At 33.6% G+C, this 26,297-nt stretch overlaps 1 protein-coding gene across 1 annotated transcript in view; it reads left to right on the top strand.

Annotated features, from left to right (window-relative positions):
* Window positions 1–4,611: 4,611 nt before the first annotated feature.
* The window catches only part of LOC132554467 (glutamyl aminopeptidase-like), a 51,318-nt gene continuing 29,632 nt past the window's right edge, over window positions 4,612–26,297 (top strand). Inside the window, exon 1 of the mRNA XM_060218785.1 lies at window positions 4,612–5,510. Within this exon, the coding sequence (XP_060074768.1) occupies window positions 4,678–5,510 (833 nt within the window). The 5' untranslated portion in view covers window positions 4,612–4,677. The remainder of the gene's footprint in view (window positions 5,511–26,297) is intronic.

The raw sequence follows: 26,297 nt of genomic DNA, 5'->3' as shown, positions 1-26,297 counted from the left end.
AGAAATTAGGATAAAACGATACGATTACTATTATGTTTTATATCTACTCAAAAAGAAACTGATCAATTTTATCTTTCGATGATGTTCAATCTTATTACGCTGGAAAAGTTCGAAAAAATGATACTCTATCGAAACTGCATCTGATAATGCCTTATCTGAATCAAACACTCCCATCACACATTTCAAGACGCCCTAACCCGGAAAAAAATATCGAGTTCTGAATCCAGTTGTTACGAATTCCTAATTTATCTTTGCCAGGTTAAGTAACAAAAACATTGTCATAAAACATGGAGATATAACGGCAGTTTCCATGGGAACAAGCGCTCTACGTCACGGTTTTATGACACCTTATGTGATGACGAGGAGGGCCACTTAGCCCAAGCAAAGATAACGCGGGCACTTGTGATATCTGTTACACTAAATGCGCTAACGATGCAGTTCGTTTCAAGTACAAGATAATAAAATACGACATTTGTATGCTAGAAGTAACCAACTTCGCAATTCCTCGATACAACAGTTTGAAGCCATATTGAATATTTGAAAATCGAGTCTTATCATATCAGTTGAGATATACGGTGTTTTTTAATCATAAAAAAAAGAAATAAACAAGTAAGTTTTTCCACTGCCTTGTAAAAAATGAATACTTCAAGATGATTTTAACATAAAGAAAAGCTTCATTTAGAGAATTTACTGATACTAGTAAAACTACATATTGTATATGAGTTTCATTTTCGGTGACCTTCGACTAATGTTCTGGTTTTATCTGTCGACACCATCGTTAACGTGTACAACAGAACACTGTCGCTATAGAACTGGTCTGGCTTTTCGTGAGTTTTTAATTACTGATACGTGTACAAATGTTCACAGTCCTCCCTTGTGGGTGTTAATATTTATGGAACCCGTATGTGATATCTCTCTGATGGTTGATTGTATCGCTTTCTGTATAACAGCCATATTTTATTAATCAGTTCCTAGGCCGTGTACATCGAATAGTTTAGTATGTAAGTATCGCTTCATTTTTTTCTATTCAATTCATTTTTTTCAGAGTAATTCTTCATTTTCATTTTTTTTCAGGCTTAAGTAAAATTTTCATTTTCGCACTCCGTTTCGTATATTAGTTTCAACATTTACCATAAATCGTGTTGATGACTTTCGTTTCATGTTTTCTGTTCCAACAAAGATTTTATCTCCTAGTTCCGGATATATTTCTTGTATCTACGGTTTTCTGTATTAGTTGTGACGTTATCAGATTTGAAGCAATTATTCGTAATTTTACAACATCAGTTTATGCGTTCAAATATATCCCTGTGTTTAATTAATATATTAATATATCAATTATCTTCTGCGAGGCGAAGTAACAACAAATCCGGCACCGTATTTATCAGATAAGTGTTTTATATCTTGTCGGGTATTAAAACTACTTATCACGAAATATTGGAACGTTATTAGATAATGCATCATAAAATAAACGATGAAAAGATAAGAATAACCGATAAGAAGTCAAAAGAAACCGATAAACGTCAAAGAACAGAACAAATTGTTTGGCTCAGTACACACAACTGTACGTGTAACAGGCATGCTTCAGTTTAAATTTTCGTTCTAATTTTAGAGGAAAACAGACTTAGATAACTAGAACAAGCTTAACAAGATTTGGATTCCATTTATCTGAAAGGAAAGATAGATATCTGCTTGTGAAATAGAACAAACTGCATAAGATTTCGGACGCGTTTCTTTAAAGAACAGAATGTCAGATAAAACTGAGGTAAGGAGTTAGCGCCCAACCTGTGTTATCGGTACATGGAGGGATTTCTAGACTGCCTATGGATAAATTCCCTATATCTGTTTTGACACTGCACGTGCTTATGACGTATGAATTTAAAGGAATGGGTTCAAATATAATAGGAGACTGCAGAGAAATCGTAAATAGTTTAATTTGTAAAAAATATAAGGATGTCTTCAAGAACATCGCTATATTTTATATAACCTTTATAGTTACGTATATATTTACATATGCAAATATTTCGTGTATATCAAATTACATATATTGAGAAACTGAATTGTAAATTGTGTGATTTGAATGTGTTGATAATAATCTTAACATGTTAGTACTGATTTGATCAGATGGAAATTCATTTTATTTATTTATTTAACTCTTTGAATTGACAGAACAGTAAGGAAGAAAAAAGGTTTAATAATCAGGAATATTTAGGCGATATAATCGTCCAGAGTTCAACTTATGACCTCGTCCTTTTTTATTTGTTAATTTATCTATACATGTATAACCCCTTTATATCAGAAACTGAATCGGCCGTGAAAAAAATATTTAAAAGTCTGATTCTGATGATAAAAATGACACAAATTTACCCAGACGTACGTTAAGTATTTCTGCTAAATGACACACATAGTGTTATTGATATTTAACGGCATTTCTCATTACGTTAGTTAACCAGGTGGATCAGTTAGGGAACAAATGTACCGTGACCCTATTCATTGGCATGTACTTAAAAGCATGAGACATGAAAAGATTTTTTTATTTCTAAATGGCACATAATTATGGATCTGTATATTTATATGGTGTTATATATTGCAGTGACGCCGCGGATGAAAACAGCTTATGTCGAGGAAGTGATTATAAAACACAAATCGACCATATTGACAAGATGAGCCGTTCTGCATTTCAATGATTCAGATCTCCACAATAAGCCGGATTCTGTTTTGGAAATATAATTCGTAATATTTATTGAAAAAAAAACTGTGCTTGGAATTTGTTACAGTGAAGTTGATCATTGAGTTTCCGATCTTCCCAATTTATTCTTCCGAGGAACTTGGAAATCTGTAAAGAATTCGATGCTTGGCTGTCAGGTCTACGCGCTTATGGTTGTTTGAAGTCTAAAGTAGAACGTTCATGGATTCAAATTCTGAAGTTTTTACAGAATACAGATGGCTGCTATTAGCTAAGATATTAAACTACAGAAGAAGGAAAGCTTTCGGGATTTTGAATCTACTTCTAGGTAATATATTGGATATTTTCTACTGACGATAACGTAAATCGCAATATCGTTAAAATTCAAGTGTACTCACAGAGATCGTTAAACGTGTCTCAAGCTTGAACAGACTGGCATCTTTAGGAGATTAACTTTCTGTGTATGGCTTACAACAGTTTTTCACTGTGTTTGGGAGTTTACGGATTAATAATATATTAGCTAATACATCACAAATCTTTAACAAAACGATAAAAAAAACTGCTTATAGCTGTGCCGTCTACAAATTTAAACAACTTCCAGTGTATGGCTGTTCCGACAGATATCTAAACTCGACAATTGCTTGTAAACATTTACATCTGAAGGACATAAAACATCTTGATATTGAGAATGGATCTGCTTTTTTAAGAGAGATTTACGTTTTTGAGTTGAAACTGTACGTGGAGATTTAAATATCGTTTTATTTCACTTTTATATGTAGGTTGGGTTTTTTGTGGGTTTTTTTTTCTACCGATGATGAATATTGATATCCTTTAGGAATGCTACCACTTACATGGGTACATGAGCGTCATTGGGAGAATCTCTCGTTCTTCAATATCTTTTGATGTTACACAATATACTGTGCATCTTACGTACTGAGGTATATATATTTGATACAATCCTCCATTTTAATCAAACGCCGTATACTTGCTGTGAGATATTGAATATTTTTCATCGATTTGGCTTTGTATTACTATCCTGACAAAACAAACAACAATTTTTTTCTCGTTTCTCACAAACGTGACCCAAATTAAATAAAATTTAATAATTAGTTTTTTTTTCATTTTTCATTTAAAGTTCGGTCTGGTATCAGATCTATAATCTTTATAAACATTTTCGCTTTTCTTTCAATTAAATACATTTTTTGATTTACAGCCCGATGATTTCACATCAATCAGAATTGTTTATTGTGAAAATTCTCTTTATTTCAAAGTTTTAATTCGTTGAGATATTAATTCGACAAATGTCTGATCGTCAGGGAATGAAAATGTTATACCTACATTAATCTATAGACACAAATAATCTAATTTATATCAATCGATATTTAACACACTTGATCAACGTCAGATACGGCGAAAGCCGGGAAAATACCAGATAAGGGCTCCGCTCACAATTCCACTGATCATCTTTAGGTTAGTTAAAATCTAGATTCTAACAGTGGAAATATATTGTTTTTTAGCATAATTCCATACAGTACTAAGGGAGCCTAGAAGTGAGTTTAAAAGTATTCATAATCTGTCTTGGCATATTCCCGCTTGCCTTTTGAAGAGCTAATACAGTAACATTACAAGAAGTGGTTTAAAAACGCAGCTACGTCATATTTGACGAGATTGAAACTGTACTTTACTGGGTTACACTAGAAATTGTTGAATGTTTCTTGGTCTAATTCCTTCTAACGTTTGAAGAGGTTGGATGTAGCCTGTGTACAAATTGTTATGTAGAGACCTGCTAGCATTGTCGAAGTCAATTGTCGGCGGAGCGCTTAAGGCCGCTGGAGTGTGTGCGCCGTTCGGGGCCCGACAGTTGTAAACTGGAATGGACGGTGCAAGCTTGGGACAATAGGATAAGCCACATAGCGCCAATTACTGTCAACGACTATGCACTGTCAACGCTAATAACTGTCGAGCTAGGTTTTAGTTTAACTCGGCAAGTAGCCATGGAGGAAAATGGCAACCTTACAGCGATAGGAAATGGTAGTGTTCTTCCACCGGGTGTTACCGATGGACAGGTCGCTACCATACCCGTTACCCAGGATACTATGGTAACGTTACGTCAGAACCGGAAGGGATGTTATTTCACGCGCGTGCAAGTCGCAATTTTTACCGTGGCATTTGCTTTATCAATTATTTTGGTAGTGCTTCTTTTGACTTTTGTGAGGAAAGAACAAATAATTCATGTTTCGTCACCTGGAGCGTTGCAAACCTGCAATCAGGAAATTAATTACACAACTTCCAGCATATCCGTGGAGTCGGACAGTGTTCAAAATGAAACAAGTTCTGTTTCAGCTGAGAACTTAACTCGAGTTGAAAATGCGACTGATAATACGACGATTCCGGAAAAAGTAAATATAACTGAAGTTATGGTTCCGGTGAGAAAAGAAAGACCTTGGGACAAAATCCGATTACCACGTGATATACTTCCGGAAAGATATGACATATTTCTCAGGATTGATTTAGATAATAGAACTTTTAAAGGGAATGTCAATATAACGGTAAAAACGTCGGCTCCAAAGAAAGTGTTGCTGTTGCATATAAATATTTTGTGGATTGTGAAAGATTCTGTGAAAGTGAGATCCCTGGATGGCAGTAAAATGTATAAAATTAAGTTACAATTCCAGGTATGGAAAACGCAATTCTGGGTAATAATTCTCGAAGAAGAACTTAAATTAAGCGGATATTACGTCATTGAAATCGGAACCTTTAAAGGAACAATGTATACGGATTTAAGGGGACTTTATCTCAGTTCGTACGAATCATCAACCGGCACAAGGTAAGTACAATTTTAAAATATCATTTAAAAACGAAACGAAACTCAAATTCAGCTTTCTGTTTGAAGGATGTTGTGTTCAACAAACGATATGAAGAAAAAAATAAAAATCTCGAGCCAGGAAAATTGGTCTTGCAATTTCCGGGAGGACGTTGAGTTTAATCATGGTAACTGTTTTTATATAGTCATTGAAATTGCAAGAGACGATTTTGTCTCGTCCTTGGTAACGCCGACATCGAAATTAATTACAGTTACATACCATGATCAAATTAACGACGTCACTTCAATATTGTTATGCATACTATTATTAGATCTGAGATGTGTTATTCACGTATCAAGACAATGACAGCGGGGTTAGAAATATTTCGAAATATAATAACAAATTTAAATTAACGTTATTATACTGAATGTAACGATGACATTCCGAACGAAGGATAATTACAAAACTCCTATTTAATTTTGAACCAGAAAATTTGATTTCCTTAATCATTCAAATAAAGTCACTCAGTATACATTACCAGAAAGCAAGCAATGTTCTGCTCGCTCTCTCTCTCTCTTTGATTTGATAAGTATCAGTTTTACGAAATAATGATTTTATAACTGAGCTCATGATACTTTTGTATGGTCTTATTGTAGGCACTACTTATGTCAATTGATACAACCTAACACACATCCAATTTTAAGGTGATGTTAAGACAAGCGTATCTTCTCAATTCTCCCCAGTTTCTTTTTATACATTTGATGAGGAAATGATACCAGATATATCATTTTTTGTTCATTTATTGCTTACCCAAACGGACTATTACATTATCGGTTTTCCATGGTGCCACAATCACATGAAGACTAACGCGTTTTTATTATTTTAGCACTTGAAAACATTGTCTTTTACATAAAAAGAAATATTTTTACTAATCTAAAAATTATTTACATCGTAAAACCCTCTCACTTTAACAGTTTAATTCCTTTGATCTCCATACCTTGAAATGTTAAGTCTCGGTCATTGTTTGTCAGCTTAACCTTCAAGTACACCTGCAGTTTAAAGATGTCAACGTGAATATGTTTTATAAAACACCATCTCAATACATCCTAGGTTGTAGACAATTGACCTATATACTCTTTTCCCAAAAAATAAAAATCACAATACATTAAAAATCCTAAACTTAACATTTCGATGTTTTTTTACGAACATTAACAGTGTATCTGTATATCTTGAATAAAAACTCATCATCGATCTGCATTTACGCTTTTAATACAAATTTTCACGACAAGTTTTCCGTTCTATAATCTTTACATCTTTAATGAATTTCACAATGTAAATTTAAAGATGTATTTTGAAACTTTTCCAGGATTTACTTCACATCCTTGTACATTAATGTGCGTTTTACATCTCATTGCATCTTAATAGATTTACAACAGCAATATAAAATTTTAATGTAAATTTTCACCTCAAATATTCTCTTAAATAATCCCAAGCATCACAACTTCACAAAATTAATTTGAAATTTGGTATTTCTTCAAGAATATATATATCTCATCGATAGAAGAGAAAGTACCGTACAAATATTGAATTGATGTTTCATATGTTTACAAGATGGCTCCTCACTGGAGATATTTACATTTCAAGTCTGGCGTTACGTAATTGATAACACTTAATTTAATGTTGTACAAAGATAAATAATTGTAGATAACGGGCGAACACACCAATTAACTGTCAGAAGTATACATGTGAGAATAAAACCATTAACAACATGTGGGTATTTATCATCAACGAATCACCACCTAATAGACTTATACGTGTTATTTTAGTGTATAAATCTACAGCCCTATTGCTTTTCCTTACAGCAATGTGACCGTAGGTACACATGGACTAGTAAATTATTATAACAGGTGGCCTTTATAGACAGGGTTTTTGGTATATACATGTGACCTTCATAGGCAGGTATTTGTGATATACAGGTGACCTATATAGACAGGTATTTGTTATTAACATGTGACCTTCATAGGCAGGTATTTGTTATATACAGATAACATTTAAAGACAGGTACTAGACATACTCTGGTGTCCTTTATATACAGCTAATTGGCAAACAGTGGTGACCTTTATAGACAGGTATTTGCTACATACAGGTTACCTTTTTAAACAGGTACTTGTTGTAAGATAACCTTTATAAACAGGTACTTGTTGTATAAGATGACATTTATAAACAGGTACTTGTTACATACATGTAGCTTTGCTAGATACGTATTTATGATATAAAAGGTAACATTCAACAACAGTTATAATACATATTGGCCTTTATGAGCAGGTATTTGTTATGTACAGTTGACCTCTATGACATAGTAGAACTGTTTTTGGAACACACTTATTGCCTTTATAAACAGGTATTTTTATATACAAGTGATCGTTACAGAAGGTGTTTATTATAACCATACGTTTTCTTATACATGTATATACAAGGTTCCTTTATAACTGATGATTGGTTAACACATGTGACCTCTTAAACTTTTATACAGGTTACTTTTATAAACCAGTTTGTTACATTGTGATTCTCCTTATAATCACACACATATATATATATTAATCATCATCTTTCTCCGCTATAAAGGGCCTTCGGCGTCCATCTGCCGATGGGATTATTGAGACACCTAATTTTACACAGATCCAGATTTAGATTTATAACGGTGTATTTGTTTTAAGTTCTATGTATGTGATGTTATTTATGTAATATTTGTGTCTTGATAAAGGGCAGGTTGCCTCGAAAATTTGACAATTCACTTGTCCGTACTGTTGCTATTACTTCATTGATCATACATCTATCCCAGTAATACGCATCCAACGAACATTTGTTTGTTAGGATCCAGTACCAATATTGAACAATACCGTCGATATTACTTACTAGATTCTATACATATGTACATATACATGGTCCTAATAGACAGATCATTGATATACGTAGGTGACCGTTATAGACAAGTGATTTTTATATAGCGATTGTCTTTATAACCGTGTTTGTAACATAGATATGTCTTTTTACATACATATTTTTTATGTAGAGGCGACCTTTTATAGACAGGTTTTTTATATAAACAGGTGGTCTTTATAGACAGGTACTGTTATATGAATGAACCTTTCGACTTGGAACCTGTTTATAGAATACAAACCTGATTTATAGATGAAAATGTTTGTTTCACAATTTATTTTATACCCAGATAATTTAGTTGAAACACTCAATACGCCCAGAGGATATTTGTTCGTAATTCGATACAATTGAATTATCTGTTGGTCGTAAATCGGTTCCGTACCTGCAGTAGATGTCCTGTGAGTACTGATCTACCTAAACAAGAGATAATTCCCGCCAGTATCTTAACGGGGTGTTAAAGCGTGCATTTCAAATGATGAAATATTTTACATTCAAAGTTAAGCTAACAAGCCATAACCTTTCTAATTTTACATCGATCATGGTTTCTTGATTTACCTTGAGAACCACGACGAAATAAAAACACAAAATTGAAAACGAAACAAGTCAAAGGCTGAAAACATAAAAACAAATAAAACAAAACAAAAAAAATTGCCACAACTGTATCAAAACTGTCAGACACTTCATTCATTTTGTTTTTGTTAATACAAACAACAGAACACAGAATTAGATGACACAGTAGGAGTAAGTAACAAACAAGAAAATGATCAAATTTAACTTAAGTGATGGTTAAGCTGACAAGGCTTTACCGAATAGCGTTTATGTAACAGAGAGACGTGCTTATCTCCCCTTCATTTCATCGCTCTCCTTTCATGTTTTCGATTGTGCCTGTATACGTAATACATATAGATAGGTGAAGTATGTAGTCTGTATATATAAGTAATCATAATGTGCAGAAGGCAATTAACTTTTCAATCTGATATCACATGGATTTCAAAGAGAGAATTCTGTATCTTTTTTCTTGTAAACTGGCATGATTAGATTTTTTTGACAGTAAAACGATTTGAAACAGGGAAGTTTGATCTTTCATTTTTAAATACCAAATTTCTGTTATAAAAAACAAATGTTGTTTGTTTTCCGGTTACAAGGTCACAGATATTATAAAATATTTTGTGATTGTATTGTATAGTAATTTAATTTCGCGTGTCTGATATTTTCACACGTATTAAATTTACATGTGTTGATATCCCAAATGTAGGTGATTTCATTGTCTAAGGTGAACATCTTTTTAATCATGTTTTGGGTTATTGATTACAGTGGTGATGCAATGCCATTATTGACATGTGATTATGACGTCATTCATACTGTTACGTCATCAGTATGACAACTGGGAACGTTATATGTGTATTGCCAGTTGTCTCTCTTGTTTACGAACTACGGGTATGAGATTTTCCTTAAACCGTTTTAATACTGCATAGTTGGTAATATTCGCTGGTTTTTAATTTTGATATGTTCGCGGTCATTAAAAATACCGCGAAATGCTGTACACAGAAACGATTTTTACATCGAATAAAAAAAATAATGGTTGATATATTTCGCGGATGTCCCGGGCTGAATTAGTTCACGTGTACTAAATTCCGCACATATCTATATGTTGTAACCAACTCACGTATAACAACTTATATTTACATAGATTTTGATTCACTATAAAAACCTTTTCTGTGTATTTCACGTCACAATATCAATGACGTCATAATAATATGCCGAAAATGTGAAGTGAACTGCATTATCTGTTTTCGCTAAGTTTGATTCACAAAAAAAAAAGATTAAAAGAGAGGTTCATGTGTATTTTCAAGTGAAGGTATGAGGAGGAATAGTTTAAGTCACTGAAATATTGCATCATTACATATAAACTATATATCAGAGAGAGCGTGAGGGTTTATTGTGGCTGCTTTCGTTTTCCTAAGTAGAGAGAACACAAGTCATTCCCAAATTTTACATGGGAATCATGCACCGGTCGTCTCACATCATAGATAGTTTCAAACAGCAGGTACAATCACGCCAAAATTACCGAAATCACCTATGTGTAGGGTTAGAAGCAAATAGAAAATACATTTCACAAAATTTTAATGGGTCTATACTAGATATCATTATCTTTATTTTCTAAAATGGATTTGATTTTCTGAAACTAATATTCCGTGGAATGTATTAATGTGTCAGATTCCATGTTTTTATCATCTCTTAAAAGTAATCATCTGTACCACAGGGACACGAGAATCAGTTACGGTCTAGGTGTATAGAGACATAGTCCCTATCACAGGGACCTGATAATCACAAGTTATTACCGACCTGTCCTGATCACAGGGACCTGATAATCATAAGTTATAATAGACCTGTCCTGATCACAGGGACCTGATAATCATAGTTATTACAAACCTGTCCTGATCACAGGGACCTGATAATCATAGTTATTATAGACCTGTCCTGATCACAGGGACCTGATAATCATAGTTATTACAAACCTGTCCTGATCACAGGGACCTGATAATCATAAGTTATTATAGACCTGTCCTGAGCACAGGGACCTGATAATCATAGTTATTATAGACATCTCCTGATCGATATCACAGGGACCTGATAATCATAGTTATTACAAACCTGTCCTGATCACAGGGACCTGATAATCATAAGTTATAATAGACCTGTCCTGATCAAAGGGACCTGATAATCATAGTTATTACAAACCTGTCCTGATCACAGGGACATGATAATAGTAAGTTATTATAGACCTGTCCTGATCACAGGGACCTAATAATCATAGTTATTATAGACGTCCTGATCACAGGGACCTGATAATCATAGTTATTATAGACATGTCCTGATCACAGGGACCTGATAATCATAGTTATTATAGACCTGTCCTGATCGATATCACAGGGACCTGATAATCATAAGTTATTATAGACCTGTCCTGATCACAGGGACCTGATAATCATAGTTATTATAGACCTGTCCTGATCGATATCACAGGGACCTGACAATCATAAGTTATTATAGACCTGTCCTGATCACAGGGACCTGATAATAGTAAGTTATTACAGACCTGTCCTGATCACAAGGACCTGATAATCATAGTTATTATAGACCTGTCCTGATCACAGGGACCTGATAATCATAAATTATCATAGACCTGTCCTGATCACAGGGACCTGATAATCATAAGTTATTATAGACCTGTCCTGATCACAGGGACCTGATAATCATAGTTATTATAGACATGTCCTGATCGATATCACAGGGACCTGATAATCATAGTTATTATAGACCTGTCCTGATCACAGGGACCTGATAATCATAGTTATTATAGACATGTCCTGATCGATATCACAGGGACCTGATAATCATAGTTATTATAGACCTGTCCTAATCACAGGGACATGATAATAGTAAGTTATTATAGACCTGTCCTGATCACAGGGACTTGATAATCATAGTTATTATAACAAAATGCAACCGAAAAAATATGCCGAACATACATACACAAGTTACCATTTGATTTGTGCGGTAACAGTACATCAATGTTTGCTTTCGCACAGGTGTAATATGATGTAGCGTAGCCGAGATTGGCTGAGGGTTCCAATTGTTTTCATCGTGACATCAAAACTTCATAACGTCATATGAATTGTGACGTCTTCAAAGAAAGAGAAATAGAGTGAGAATATTATTATATTATATTTTCATCAGTCTAATAAAATGTTGCTTTTATCGAATGATTACTAAAGATAAACAGAATCTTGCATTTGTTTTTTTAATGAAGTAAACGAAACTATTCGTGTTGATTTTACTTATCCAGAGGATAAGATAAAATGTACTTCTAAGACTCGTCTCATAAATATTGGAAACCAAAAATTGGAAAGTAAAAGAGGAAATTTATTTAAACAGAAAAGTACAAAATCGAAAACAAAGAATTATCAATCTGATTATATTTTTTGTTTTTTTGTTTTCTGTTTTTTTCTGTCTCAATTTTATTTCTCTTTTAAATGTTAAATCTGAAATCAGAGTAACCAGATCTCTTTTGTATCAACCTATTCCGGATGTGATAGCTTGTTTTATAAACTAAAGCCATTCACTTACCCTACTTAGAGAAACAGACACAATCTGATGGGGATTTTATAAAAGCACGTCATATTGCTCTATATCAGAAGCGCTATGTTAGTGTATCTCGTTAACGCGTTTGTTGATAGAAATCATTCAGTGTTGATACCAGGTCTATTTATAGACACCCTATCGGCCATCGGCCTTTGCAGCCTAACTGCTGTAGTTTCGGTAGGTGTTGATTAGTAAAGGAGTATAAGGTGTTTTTTGTTTCTGTGTTTAATGGTTCCGCTTTACAACTTTTAGATGTTTTTTTGTTTCTGTGTTCAATGGTTCCGCTTTACAACTTTTAGATGTTTTTTTGTTTCTGTGTTCAATGGTTCCGCTTTACAACTTTTAGATGTTTTTTTGTTTCTGTGTTCAATGGTTCCGCTTTACAATTTTTAGATGTTTTTTTGTTTCTGTGTTCAATGGTTCCGCTTTACAACTTTTAGATGTTTTTTTGTTTCTGTGTTCAATGGTTCCGCTTTACAACTTTTAGATGTTTTTTTGTTTCTGTGTTCAATGGTTCCGCTTTACAACTTTTAGATGTTTTTTTGTTTCTGTGTTCAATGGTTCCGCTTTACAACTTTTAGATGTTTTTTTGTTTCTGTGTTCAATGATTCCGCTTAAACAATCTCTAGATATTCTGTTCCTGTGTTCAATTTTTCCGCTTTATCAACGCATGTGCAGAAAAAGGGAAGGGGTTTCAGGGTATAGACTGGGATGAAGCTGAGGGTTCAAGTTTTATTTATTGTGTAGGGTAGAAATTTTGTCTTTCTGATCATTTAAAACACGATTTTGTCCTCGACAACACAGTAGTTAAGTAGGAATGGTTAAAAAAACAATAATTAAATGTCAACTTGGCCTTAATAGTTTGCTAATTACAGATGTTGACACTGCGAAATTTCTTTTTCAATATCTTTCGCAGGAGAAAAACTCAGTTTGTCAAGAGCGCTTAGATGACTGTGATAAAAATACCAACAGAAAGCACCATATAGTAACACATTTTTGTTTAAAGTACAATTACATTTATAACTCTTTTCATGAGCTGCTCCAACCCCACAATCGTCAGTGATAGCCCTGGTCTGAGAAGAGGAAACGATTGAGACAACTGCTCAAATTTCGCTTGATCTATGTTATAATATACCATGTTGTACATTTCACCTAAGTCTATAGGACCGTTATACATTGTGTTCGTCCCTGTACAAATTTTGAAAATGACTTTGATAAATTTTGATCTTCCCAAAGTCACCTTCAGACATTTTAAGCCCCAAACATCACTAACCAGTCCTAGAAGGAATAAAACCACAGTATGATGTGCTATCATCCTTAAGCTCTGATTAAGTATCTGATTCTAGATTTGTATTGAAAATGTCATTATACCAATGACACACGGAGAAGGATACACATGAGACCATTTTTTCTGAACCGCCACGAATGAAATATGCTTTGTTCGTTAATAACAACAGATTTTTTTCCTGGACATTATGTAATAACGAACCGTTTAACTTGACCGTTGCTATCTATCTTGTCTAGCTAATTTACCTAGGAAATTCCCTTATCAGTTGCCTTTTAGGCATCGTTTACTGGGCAGTTGGAGATTTGCCGAAAATGTGGCTTTTCTTATATTAATTAAGAACAGACTTTGTATGAAAGCTTGCATTTATCAAATATGTTATATAAGAAATGACATGGGTTAAGTTCCTGTGTTTAAGTGCAATAAAGGTTGAAACTAAAACAAATATGTCCGCCAAAAGGTAATAGATGAAATAAAAGTTTATCGAATCTAAAAAGAAAAGGAATTGGCACAGAAAACAATATCACGTAAACACAGGTACTTTATACCATTATGTATTGAAACCGGTAAATGAATGATATCACTCGTGCAAGATAATGTCGAGTTATATAGAAATACTGCAAATGTGGTAATGTTAATATCAAACAATCTATCACGTTATAAACACAAGTCACAGGTAATTTTAATGTAATGCAAAAATGCTGAAACAAAAGTTACATGAGGTTGGGAGCCTGTAGTTTGTTCCTAGTTCCTTTAAAGAAAAAAACATTTATGATGACAAAACGAAAAATCCAATGCGCATGATCTTATCTTAAATCGGGTCAGGAATCAAACCCACAGTTTCAGTTCCATTTTGTCTTAAAAGAAACTAAGATCTGGAAACAAACTCCAGGCTTCCTACGGGATTATCCTTGGTGGGGGGGGGGGGTGGTGATTCAAACATGATCTCATGGGGAGACCTTCTCTTTTTCATGAATTATATTAAATTATTTATATTCAATATTCCTTGAATTTCAAACTGTTATCAGTGATCCGGAATACATAGGCAGACAACGTTTACTCCTTCGGAGCACCTGCTCATATACTCCTTGTAGTATTCCAGGAGTCTCCGTGTAAATATTTCTTTTGTTCATAAGTTGTCCTGGTTTTAGTTTGGATTATCACTATGTTGACATTGATATTTTGGTTTAAGTTTTGGTTGACGAGATATAAGTTTTAAATTACTTCGAGTGTTTCGATGAAGAAGCCGATGCCCGCTGTTCCTGTACGCCTGACATGATTCTCATTGCACGTTTTCGATTTACTTGATGTCTTTAAGTTTGTTTTCGTTGATAAGTAATTGTTGTTTTTTTTCCGAGCAGTCAAAGATCCGGTATAAATATGACATTCAAGGAGTAGTCATCCTTGTGCTACTTCTTAACACCTATCAAATTAAAAGGTTCATAATTACCAATATTTTCTAAAATATAGTCTGTTCCTGAAAAATGAACATTTATAATTCATGTAAAGTTTATTTATTAATAGGACATCAGTCCATTGTTTTTTTTAATCTCAGCCGATGGCTTGCCGTTTAACCTACATGAACACATCAAATACTTTCTCATGTTCTTAAATGGACTCATCCCTATACAGATGGGTTTGCCATTTAACAGTAAGATACGAAAGACGCCACTTTCAAATTATTGGATGATATCAATAAATTCCCAGGCAATAAATGAAGGAATTTGCTGTCATTATACAATGTACAATGTTTACATTCTTGATTTACTTGCATCTGTAAATATACATATATCAGACTAACCACAGGCTGCCATCATGCAATTTGACATATCAGAATTCTGGTCTTATCTTCTGCACAAACAAGACTTATCGGAGATTTATGAATAGCCTCTTAGAAATTGATAAAGGCATGTCAGTAAATCGGGATTACCTTCCCAGTATTAACTTGCACCGACAATATCAATAGCTTTTAACTATAGACCTCTCGAGTTCATAAACCGCTGTCTTTAATACCATGACAACCCGTACACCCAATTATGTTATTGCTTTCTCCGATTATTAAAACCTCCTCGTAATATCGTTGAAAGGAGAGTACAAAAGACACACACATAGGATCTTTAAAGAAATTTCATTCCGTATGAAGTTTAATGAAACGAGTCTAAGACGAAGTTTTCATTTTTACGAGTCTTAAGAGAGAAAAAATATAGCATAAAATTTCATATGAATTGAAAACAACTTAAATATACAATTTATTTTACATAGGTAACTCATTAAGTTTAATTTTGGAAGATTTTAAAGTAAGAATGTTAAACATCAAATAGATGCAGCCATTTTGTTGTGCCATTTACAGCCCGTGACGAAACGTCATTGTGCATAGTATGACATCACAATCGCCTTCGCACTCGCGGAGCCAACGAAAAACGCTCCAGCATTAGATACGAGCATGACAGGCTGATTATGTGATACATATTAACATCGACTTACCAAATTTATCGTAAATTATACGATAATATAACGGGAAAAAAACATTCTTTTGCCTCTTTCTTGACTGTCTTGTGTCCTATATATTATGTCGTATTTCTTCCTTTGCAAGAAAATGAATTTCGTTTTATCTACAGTGAAAACTATTTGCACTTCCATTCCATAGTGTTTACATGAAATTTACCAGCCACGATGTTACAATGTACTATTTATCAATATTAAAGTAACGTATCACGATTAGGTTTGTGGGAGAACGTGACATGATCTTTATTCTTACAGAACAGTAAATAAAGTCGACAAGACAATATGCTGCTCTTAGAACTACTGTGTTGCTGAACCTCTTCAATACTACATTATACTTCTTTTTCAGTACGATTATGACGTGTCGGTGATACGAGCAAATTTCAGTGTGGAAATCTAAAAGGCGATTTAGAAGACTTAATCATCTTCACTGTCCGTCAAGTCAGAAAAAGGAAACGAAATTTCACAAAATTGTTATTCAAACAATATACATAAACTGGAACCAGCACAATAATTTCTAGCGCAATACTTTCAGTTCAAAAACCGCTAAGATAAGATCTCCACTAAACTACATGTATAATTATAGGATGTAGGCAAACATCAGCAGTATCTTAGCCTCTTGATCAATGAAATGTTCTCGATTTTCTACACAGATAACGTTACTACCAAATCCTTCACAAATAAATTCTACAGTCACAAGTCCCGAACAAACATAAACAGAACTACCTGATTTAGAAAAACTCAAGTTTGTACACTCTTGGAGGTTCGAACAATAATGTGAAATTAATTTCGTAGGCTGTGTGTGTATGTATACAATTATCTAACGCAGGACTAACTTTGATTGCCTTGCATATTGACATGCAAAACTTACATGCAGTTGACCTTCCGACATGCTCATTTAAATAATATACACTTTTTGCATCTCTGGGCAGCTTGTATAGGATTGTAAACGTTAATTTTTGATTGAGTATATGTTTATGTATGGGTATCTTTTTCGCCGTTTTCAAAGGAAGATTAAAACCGCGAAAATGATACCGTGAAAATGATACCGTGAAAATGATACCGTGAAAATAGAATCTGTAAAGAAAGCAAAATTTCTCGACTTAACGGAAAAATACATTTTTTTCTCACCTAGCTTTAAAAAAACGGCTGAAATTTTGACCGTCTGAAGATAAATGACCTTTTTCATAACTTTGAAGAAGAGCATGCTTCATTACTGAGGAGAAATAACGTTCATGAAAAAACAAAGAATCAACATAGGCGGAATGTTTCAACTTTAGCCTCACTTCTGCTTCAAAATGGACCAAGGAACTAGAGTGCCAGGATAATTTTACCACTAAAACTGTACTATTGCTAACAGATATCGAGTTTATTTAAAGAAGACAAAGGTCTGTGTCTGCATTCTGATCAGAAAATGAAATTAATACAAGTGCTGAAATGTACAACGCATTATCCGATAAATTGAATTTCTATACAGGCTGCGGGCACTCACTGTTGGGTTAAACAATGTATAACAAATCTTATATTGTGTTAAGCAGTCGTACAGAACGTACGGAATCCAATCAATTTCGAATCAGACATATTTCATTTTGATTTTTTCTAAAAACAGGTTTTCGGCAAGGTCAGTGCTTTCAATTATTTTGTATCAAGTGTTTGTCAACATCGTCGTTTGAAATCGAAATATCGTTTATTGTAACATATGGAAAAAGTAATATCAATCTATGACGTTAGAGTCGTCAGTTGTGTATTTCATTACAATCAACTTCAATCAGTGACGTAAAACTGTACAGTGAGCCTCACCGTATGACATCATTCGTGTATATACTGTAACGATTATATCACCGTATGACGTCATTCGTGTATATACTGTAACGATTATATCACCGTATGACGTCATTCGTGTATATACTGTAACGATTATATCACCGTATGACGTCATTCGTGTATATACTGTAACGATTATATCACCGTATGACGTCATTCGTGTATATACTGTAACGATTATATCACCGTATGACGTCATTCGTGTATATACTGTAACGATTATATCACCGTATGACGTCATTCGTGTATATACTGTAACGATTATATCACCGTATGACATCATTCGTGTATATAATGTAACGATTATATCACCGTATGACATCATTCGTGTATATACTGTAACGATTATATCACCGTATGACATCATTCGTGTATATAATGTAACGATTATATCACCGTATGACGTCATTTGTGTAGGTACTTTAAAGTAAACTTCAGACTAATACGTAACATGTGTAATGTTAATGAACTTCAAAGTATAATTTCATATGTTTATATATCGTAAAGTAAACTTCTGAGTATGACATCATTCGTGTTTACATTGTGAAATAAACTTCACAGTATGACGTCATATGTGTATATGCTGTAAAGGGAACCTCAGAGTATGACGTCATTTGTGTATATACTATAAATGAACCTCAGAGTATGACGTCATATGTGTATATACTATAAATGAATATACTATAAATATAAATGAAACTTCAATACGTAATATGTGTATGTTTATATACTATAAATGAACTCAAAGTATGATTTCATATGTGTATATATTATAAATGAACTTCAGAGTATGACATCATTTGTGTATATACTATAAATAAACTCTCAGAGTATGACGTCATTTGTGTATATACTATAAATGAACCTCAGAGTATGACGTCATTTGTGTATATACTATAAATGAACCTCAGAGTATGACGTCATATGTGTATATACTATAAATGAACCTCAGAGTATGACGTCATTTGTGTATATACTATAAATGAATCTCAGAGTATGACGTCATATGTGTATATACTATAAATGAACCTCAGAGTATGACGTCATTTGTGTATATACTATAAATGAACCTCAGAGTATGACGTCATTCACTGTAAAATGAACACTTATATATGACGTTTATGTCGTTTTACTAAACAGTTCATCCGTTTGTAAAAGACATATCCCTTAAGTATCCAAAAGCTTATTAACTGAAATCTTTTTTTTTTTTTTTTCGTTTCTGAATGTCCAATATTGTATTCCCTGGTACTTGATGTTACAGTTTTCTGATGTAAATTGTCACATCATTTGTAAATTATTGGCCAAAATATTCAATTATTTACATCTTTGTTTGTTATGTAATCAATGTTAGCTTAATAGATGTGAACAGACTCGGTTCATTTATATAGCAGGTCATGCACTGAGTAATAATCCATCCCATTTCCTTCCCTTAAGAAAATATTTATTTCTAACTGCAGTTTACGTTTCTATCTCTCTAATACAAATCCTTAACCTGGATATGTTTTTTCCTATCGCAGAAACTGTTTACAAAAAGGTATTATGTAGCTAAATTATCGACAATCTGTTCTGGTGATAAAGATAGCACAATCTGTAATTGAGCACATGATTTGCCTACGTCACTGTCATGTACTAAAACTGTCGTAAAAGATTTCTCTTGCAGGAGAAAGCACTATACATAAAGCGTTTATTGGAAGAAGATATATTATAAGATCACTGCATGGAAGACGTTTATATTTAATGGAAAACTAAGCACAGGAACAGAGTTACATAGCATTGGATGGAAGGCTAGAGGGACGTTATGTTATGGAGTAATGTGTATTTTTTTTTTTTTTTTGTTTTTTTGTTTTTGTTTTTAGAATGCAAAATCTTTAATTGTAGTTTGTACTCAGATTAACACATAAATTCATGAATGTGATCAGAAGTATCGTCCACTTGTGAATTAAGGTGATTTCAACCCGAGGTCAGAGGTCAGAGACTACTCAGTTGGCAAACTCGAGGCTTTCGTAGTGTTTGTCAACTGAATAACCTTTTCCTGATGATTGAGGTCATCCAATATCACCCTGAAGGGAGTGAATGTTTATTTTTCCCCTTGCACTTTAGGACTGCTACACATATATTCTTGCGCGATCACAATGCTTGACCTTGTCGACGTAAATAATTTGGATGTGACGTCGTCCTATTGTCCCGAGAGGGAATCCCCCATCCCCTACCTTGAACATATCATGGAAATTCTAATCCGCTTAAATGTAAAAGAAAATAAATTTATTTATTTGCAGTAGAAATTAATGTTCAAGTGCTTCATACGATTATAGCAATGACAAAGGCATAGTGGTATTGACAAATCTGTACATAGTTGCTCATCAGAAATCATGACGGTATTTATGTATATTGCATATTTTACAACATAACGACCAGAAACATTCAAATAGATATACATACTGTTAGAAGTAAGAATGATAATTTGACTTAAACCTTAATTAAATACAAGCCCTTGTCTTATTTCCATTTTTTTTTCTTTTGGTGTACCGCACGTATTTTTACATTTTCTATGTTTTGGCATGTAACCAGATAATATCCCCTTTCTTTCGTATGCAATCGGATAGGGTTGTCTTGTTTCAGCTTAAAACTAGATAATTTTCCTGAATTTTTGTTATACAACAGGTTGATCTAACTTATTCTAACGTAACCATCAGTTTATTCTCCTCTATTTTGGCGTATCATCAGTTTCCTGTTCCTGTTAATGTCACTGTTTCCTCTCCTTTGCTTTCGTGAAATGTTGGCTTACTTACCGTTCTTTTGTCGTGGTGAACCATGGGTTGTAACCCTATTAATTATCTCCCTTGGCCTTGGTAGATCTTCAATCAAATGCTGCAAGAATTGTGCACGATATGTTTACAGACGAATTTACAATATGATTTTTTTCTTCTCAGTAAAATTGTGTAATGCAAAGGATTATCAGTTAACTGTACTTTTATTATTTTTAGCTGGATATCGTTTTGAACCATGACCTCTTCTAATTGGGATGAACGTCCTTGAATGAACTTAGATCCAATAAAGACGAGTTCAAACTGCGTTCGTAACAGAGTAAACAAATAAAAAGCGTGGGAGATATTTGTGTTTCCGGATTGTCCCCATAATTAGAATGACAACATTGATTGTACAATAAAACAGACATATTGATCATAAAACATCCTTATGGATAACAGTTCACTTGATATGAAACATCCTGGCCTTCTCTGCCTGTTCTCTTTTCTGACAGGGAGTTGTATTAAAAAAAAACGAACGAAATAAAATAAAAGATAATTGATATTTTTATATGAATACCTGAATCGTAACAGAATGTTCTCGGAATAATTTCCAGACACTTTGATATGTTTTTGTATCAGGGAATATTTCCTTTTTTCTGGTAATTCAATTGTTGTGTCTAGATCTTGGTGTATACTTCAAAAACATTATTTTTACAGTTTACAACATTTCTTGTTTTGTATGATTAAAGAATTTTCTATTTTTTCAAAAATATACATTTGCAATAAAATGGAATATTTTTTTAATGAACTGGCAGGTCTCACCATGGACAGAAATAGAAGTAGAACAAAACCATTACACGATTTGGCGTTAACTGATGCAGGCTGATGAATATTGTGAAAACATGCGGTCAACATTATGATATCATCTAGAAATATTCTGTTTGATGCTCATTGTTGTTTACTATGTTCTCAATTGGAAACGTGACACTACTTATTTGGCGGGTGTTATCAGTGAGGCAGAAGATGCTAACTCTTCTGGAACATCTTGTATTATTCTCCTTGTATCCGTGTTTATCTCTATTTTGTCACAATTTTGCCATAGTTCCATCGAATTTGTGTTTGAATAAAGATTCTGTCAATATGTTGGTATTTTCTTTGTTACATCAGAAAAATCTAAATTTTCCAAAATCAATATCCATCCAAACTGTCGCTAATTGCAGCATTTACTAATTAAACCCAAGTTCAAAAATATCCAATTCCATTAGTGACATCTTGTTACACTGAGTATCGATTGTTTAAAATCAAACCTGGCCTGAAAAGGAATTTTTTATATCATTAAAAGAATCACATATCAATTTCGTTCTTCTGTCCTGATAACTTGAATTTGATTATGTAAATACAATCGATTGGTCATATGTTTTTAAATCTTCTTCTCGTGTGTTAATATAAACATCATAAGATTCGGCGACTGAATGACATATTCATCTTGTTTGCAATATGTAATGGTCTATAGTATGTATAAGCGAAATACAAACTGATGGAGTGTTTTACTTCCATTTTATCTTGTTTGTATAAACGTTTTAACGTCTCGTGAACAGTCAGAGTGGTATCTCCTTGTAGTAACTGATTGCTACCTCACTGAACAACATATGGGAGTCCCGTCGCATGTCACACAGAACAGTACTATTTTGGTCCCCAAACATGACAAATATAAATTTGACGTCGTTCTTCAGGGATAAAAGAATAGGAGATCATGAAATTCGATGCGTAGCAATACCAAAACATCCGGAACGAAACACATAAATGAAAAACAAATCAGGTTTTTCGAATAGATCAATGTCTGGCATCGAATACGTTTCCCGGCCTGCTGTTCCCTTTCCATTCCATGAAAATCAAACCAGTTACAACTGAGTTTAAAACAATCTCCGAGTCAAGCATAAATGTAACCCATATATATGCAGTACAATGCAGAGTTCCTGTACCATCCGAGTGTTGTTTGTATGAAATTGGCGGTAGAACCAGGAAGTAAGTGACATCTATTCGTACCGTTGAGCTGTTGATTCAGTAGGATGAGAGAATATTCTCTATACGGTTCCATTAACATTGAAGTTCAGAATTTAAATGAATTAGATACATATACATATATATGAAATTTGGGGTAAACATTATGTGATAACTATAATTCAATGTACGGATTTTCATAGCGTTGACTGAAAATATATACTGTGCTCTTTCCGGTTTCCGGTTTTTCTCCATGCCTTATGGAAGTGTTAGAGTGACAACGACCATAATATACAAAATGGTATAGTTATTGTTGACTGTAATAGATAAAACCAATCAACATTACAACTGTACGGAAACATACTGCGTTTCATCGTTATCGAGTCGACCGGAAATTAAATCAGGTTGATAGATTGCGCATGCGCAGATTGTATTTAACGACATACACATGTGGTTTATAAATGAGGCAAATTTATTATTTTCTCGATAATGAAAGTAGAAGGAAAGAAAAATCGTAGACACTAAAGTTAATGTATTGCGTTTTTTATGGGTTGACCGTAAATGCTTGCTAGTAAACCTTTGTCAGGAGAACAATATACACTCGTCCATTGTCTTTGTTTTTATGACACACTTATTATATATACAAACTTCATTATGGTGCTAGCATACAAGCCAGCGAAATGTTCCCGTTATAGGAGGGATAATAGGTATATCGTTACGGACAGATAAAAGAAGAATTTAACGAAACAAAAAAAATGCTTTGCTGACAGTATAATGAAAATAACCACGCAGTATATCGAATTTTGTTGTCTACGTGTTTAAACCAGACGTGTGATATTAAGAGGTTTCTATATATAAACGAGGACAGTTTTAACTGTTAACGTACACATTTGGGTGGTATTTCTATTCTAGCGCTTTTCGCGCTGAAAATATTCCACTAAAACTTATAAATGAATTATGTTTATATAGCAATCGTAGTGTTGCTTTACCAGAAAATGACAATGCTCTTTAATTTAGCCGTGGTCAATTCAAAACGATATGGGCACTGGTTATGATAATATTAAATAGTTTTTTTGGGAATTTCAAGTCCGTTGCTAAAAGCAGTCCTGTATTAACTGTATGTTCCTAATAAGGATTCCTACATGTACTGAACCCAAACAGCACATATGGCATCAACGTCATTGTCAACTTTCGTGGAGCTGGAGTTTCTAAAACCATATACTGCTCCGGTGCTTGTTGCATTACCGAAGACGCCAATACAAAAATGAATAATAAAATGTATTTGGAAAAGAAAAAAAAAAAAATCTTTTTTAATTCTATACTAGTGTATTTATGAGGATATATATATTCATATCGAGGGGCATGTGAATTATGAATAATCGTTATATGTTATTTCAACAAAATTGTTTTGGGATTTCGTCATAATATGAAATGTATATATATATATACGCGAAACATTACCTATACATATCTGTTGTATTGATTTTCCAAAGAAGAAAACAATGAATATAAATTTCAAAAAGAACAAAATTGCACTACACAAACCAGAAACTGTAGATTTTTTAATGTCATTGAAAATGTTATTTCCCCGAGGGGTGTGGCAATTGAGTCGCTTTTGACACGTGATCGATTCCAAATAGAGTTTATATTGGTTTGGTTTTATATCACTGAACGGCCTATATAATTCTAGGCGCATTTAAGGAAGGCGTTGAATGTGTATGTAGGGAGGCTATGATATATTCGTTAAAGCTGCCTTGTTTTATTGTGGGAAAGTGAAGCCGATTTTATAGTGTTATCACACTGACTTGTACTGATGGAGGTACATTAAACTGACAACGGACAATCGAGTATTCACTTCAATTCTTAAAGACAAACAATACCCAAAGCTTTCCTCAGAGAGGCAAAGAAAAGGTCGCACGTGAAACATTAGGACAATATTCCAGGAGAAGAAAGTTCAGATTAAAACAAAAATTAGTCTTCTTTACGAATCATAAATTGGGACCAACAGGTGCGATTCTCACACTCTACTGTATCCCCAGAGTATACAGACTTATAATCGGTAAATGGAAGAAAATTAGATGATGCTTCAAACCTAATATACACTTCGATTGAAGATTATTAGAATGTAAAACTCATAAAAATTCAATAGAACTTGCCAATTTCAACTTGTTGTAAATTAACTGCCTAATACAATTTACAAAATAAATAACAGGGATGATTAATATCATTTACTCACTGTCCATTTTTACGCCCCTTTGTCCGTTTTCCCGTCATAACGTCGTTTTCATTCCTTTACCCTTTAACGGATACGGAGATAGAACGAGTTTGTAGTTGTACTATAACAATTTAAGGTCATGTCTTGGTTTCATTATCTAGTTATGGATATTTGCTAGATTTTTAACAATTTATCTTTTTGAACTTTAGTTTGAATAATCGCAAAAACGATGAGAGGCCTTGATTAACTCAAGAGAATATTTAGAAAATCTGCCGACGTAACTTTTAAAAAAATGAAAAATAAGAATTAAAAATTTATTTTTAAAATATTGCCTTAATTCTACACAGACAGGATTAAATGGTAATTTTCTTGATTAACGTGTACGTCCCACCACAAAGCCATTAACACTAACCGTTTGAAATGTAACTTCTGTTGCCAGAGGGGACATTTGTGTCATTACTACAGCTATAGGTCATCAAACATATAGAATATGTAATCAGTTTTGTTTATGAAAACAACATTGCATTATTAATAAATAATGACTATCGAGAATCTAAGGACAATCGGTCATCAATATATACTACGTCTCAAAATTTCCATCTTTTTAAAATTTGAAACTTCCGTAATAGTTTCAATGTTTGCTGAAAGAATCGCTCATCCAAGTTAGATTGCAGTGATGCGGACAAACGTCCGTTTTATCAAACCAAAATGTAATATAATTCGTACCTGACCCTTTGTTTTTGTATAGAATGACGAAGGGAATGGTATTTATAACTTGATATGAACGAAATCAGATAGAGAATATTCTAACATGAGCACTTCTAACGCGTGTTAGTACTAGGTTCGGTGTGGTAGCACTGGGATGAATCAGACTTACTTGGCAAAAGTAACAGCGAGTGGTAATAACACGCGTCGACCCGAATCAATGTCAAGAAAGATTAGTTCCGGGAAGAAGAATGCACTAGAGAACCGTTAGGGGTGATACTTCTATAACTAAGTTCTTGACAATAGCTTAAAAACGGGGAAATATTAAAACTGAAATATTATTTCAGGAGTTATCTGTAAGTGACGAACTTCTCCTAATTTATAATAGTAGAGAGTTATTATGTACCCAACTAAAAATATACCACCTCGATGAGAGGCACATTAT

The sequence above is a fragment of the Ylistrum balloti genome, unplaced genomic scaffold (genome assembly GCF_031769215.1).
Source record: "Ylistrum balloti isolate Yb309-2 unplaced genomic scaffold, AGI_CSIRO_Ybal_v1 Utg370406, whole genome shotgun sequence".
Lineage (NCBI taxonomy): Eukaryota > Metazoa > Mollusca > Bivalvia > Pectinida > Pectinidae > Ylistrum > Ylistrum balloti.
Note: the sequence above shows the minus strand (reverse complement) of the source record. Positions and strands in the feature narration are given on the sequence as shown.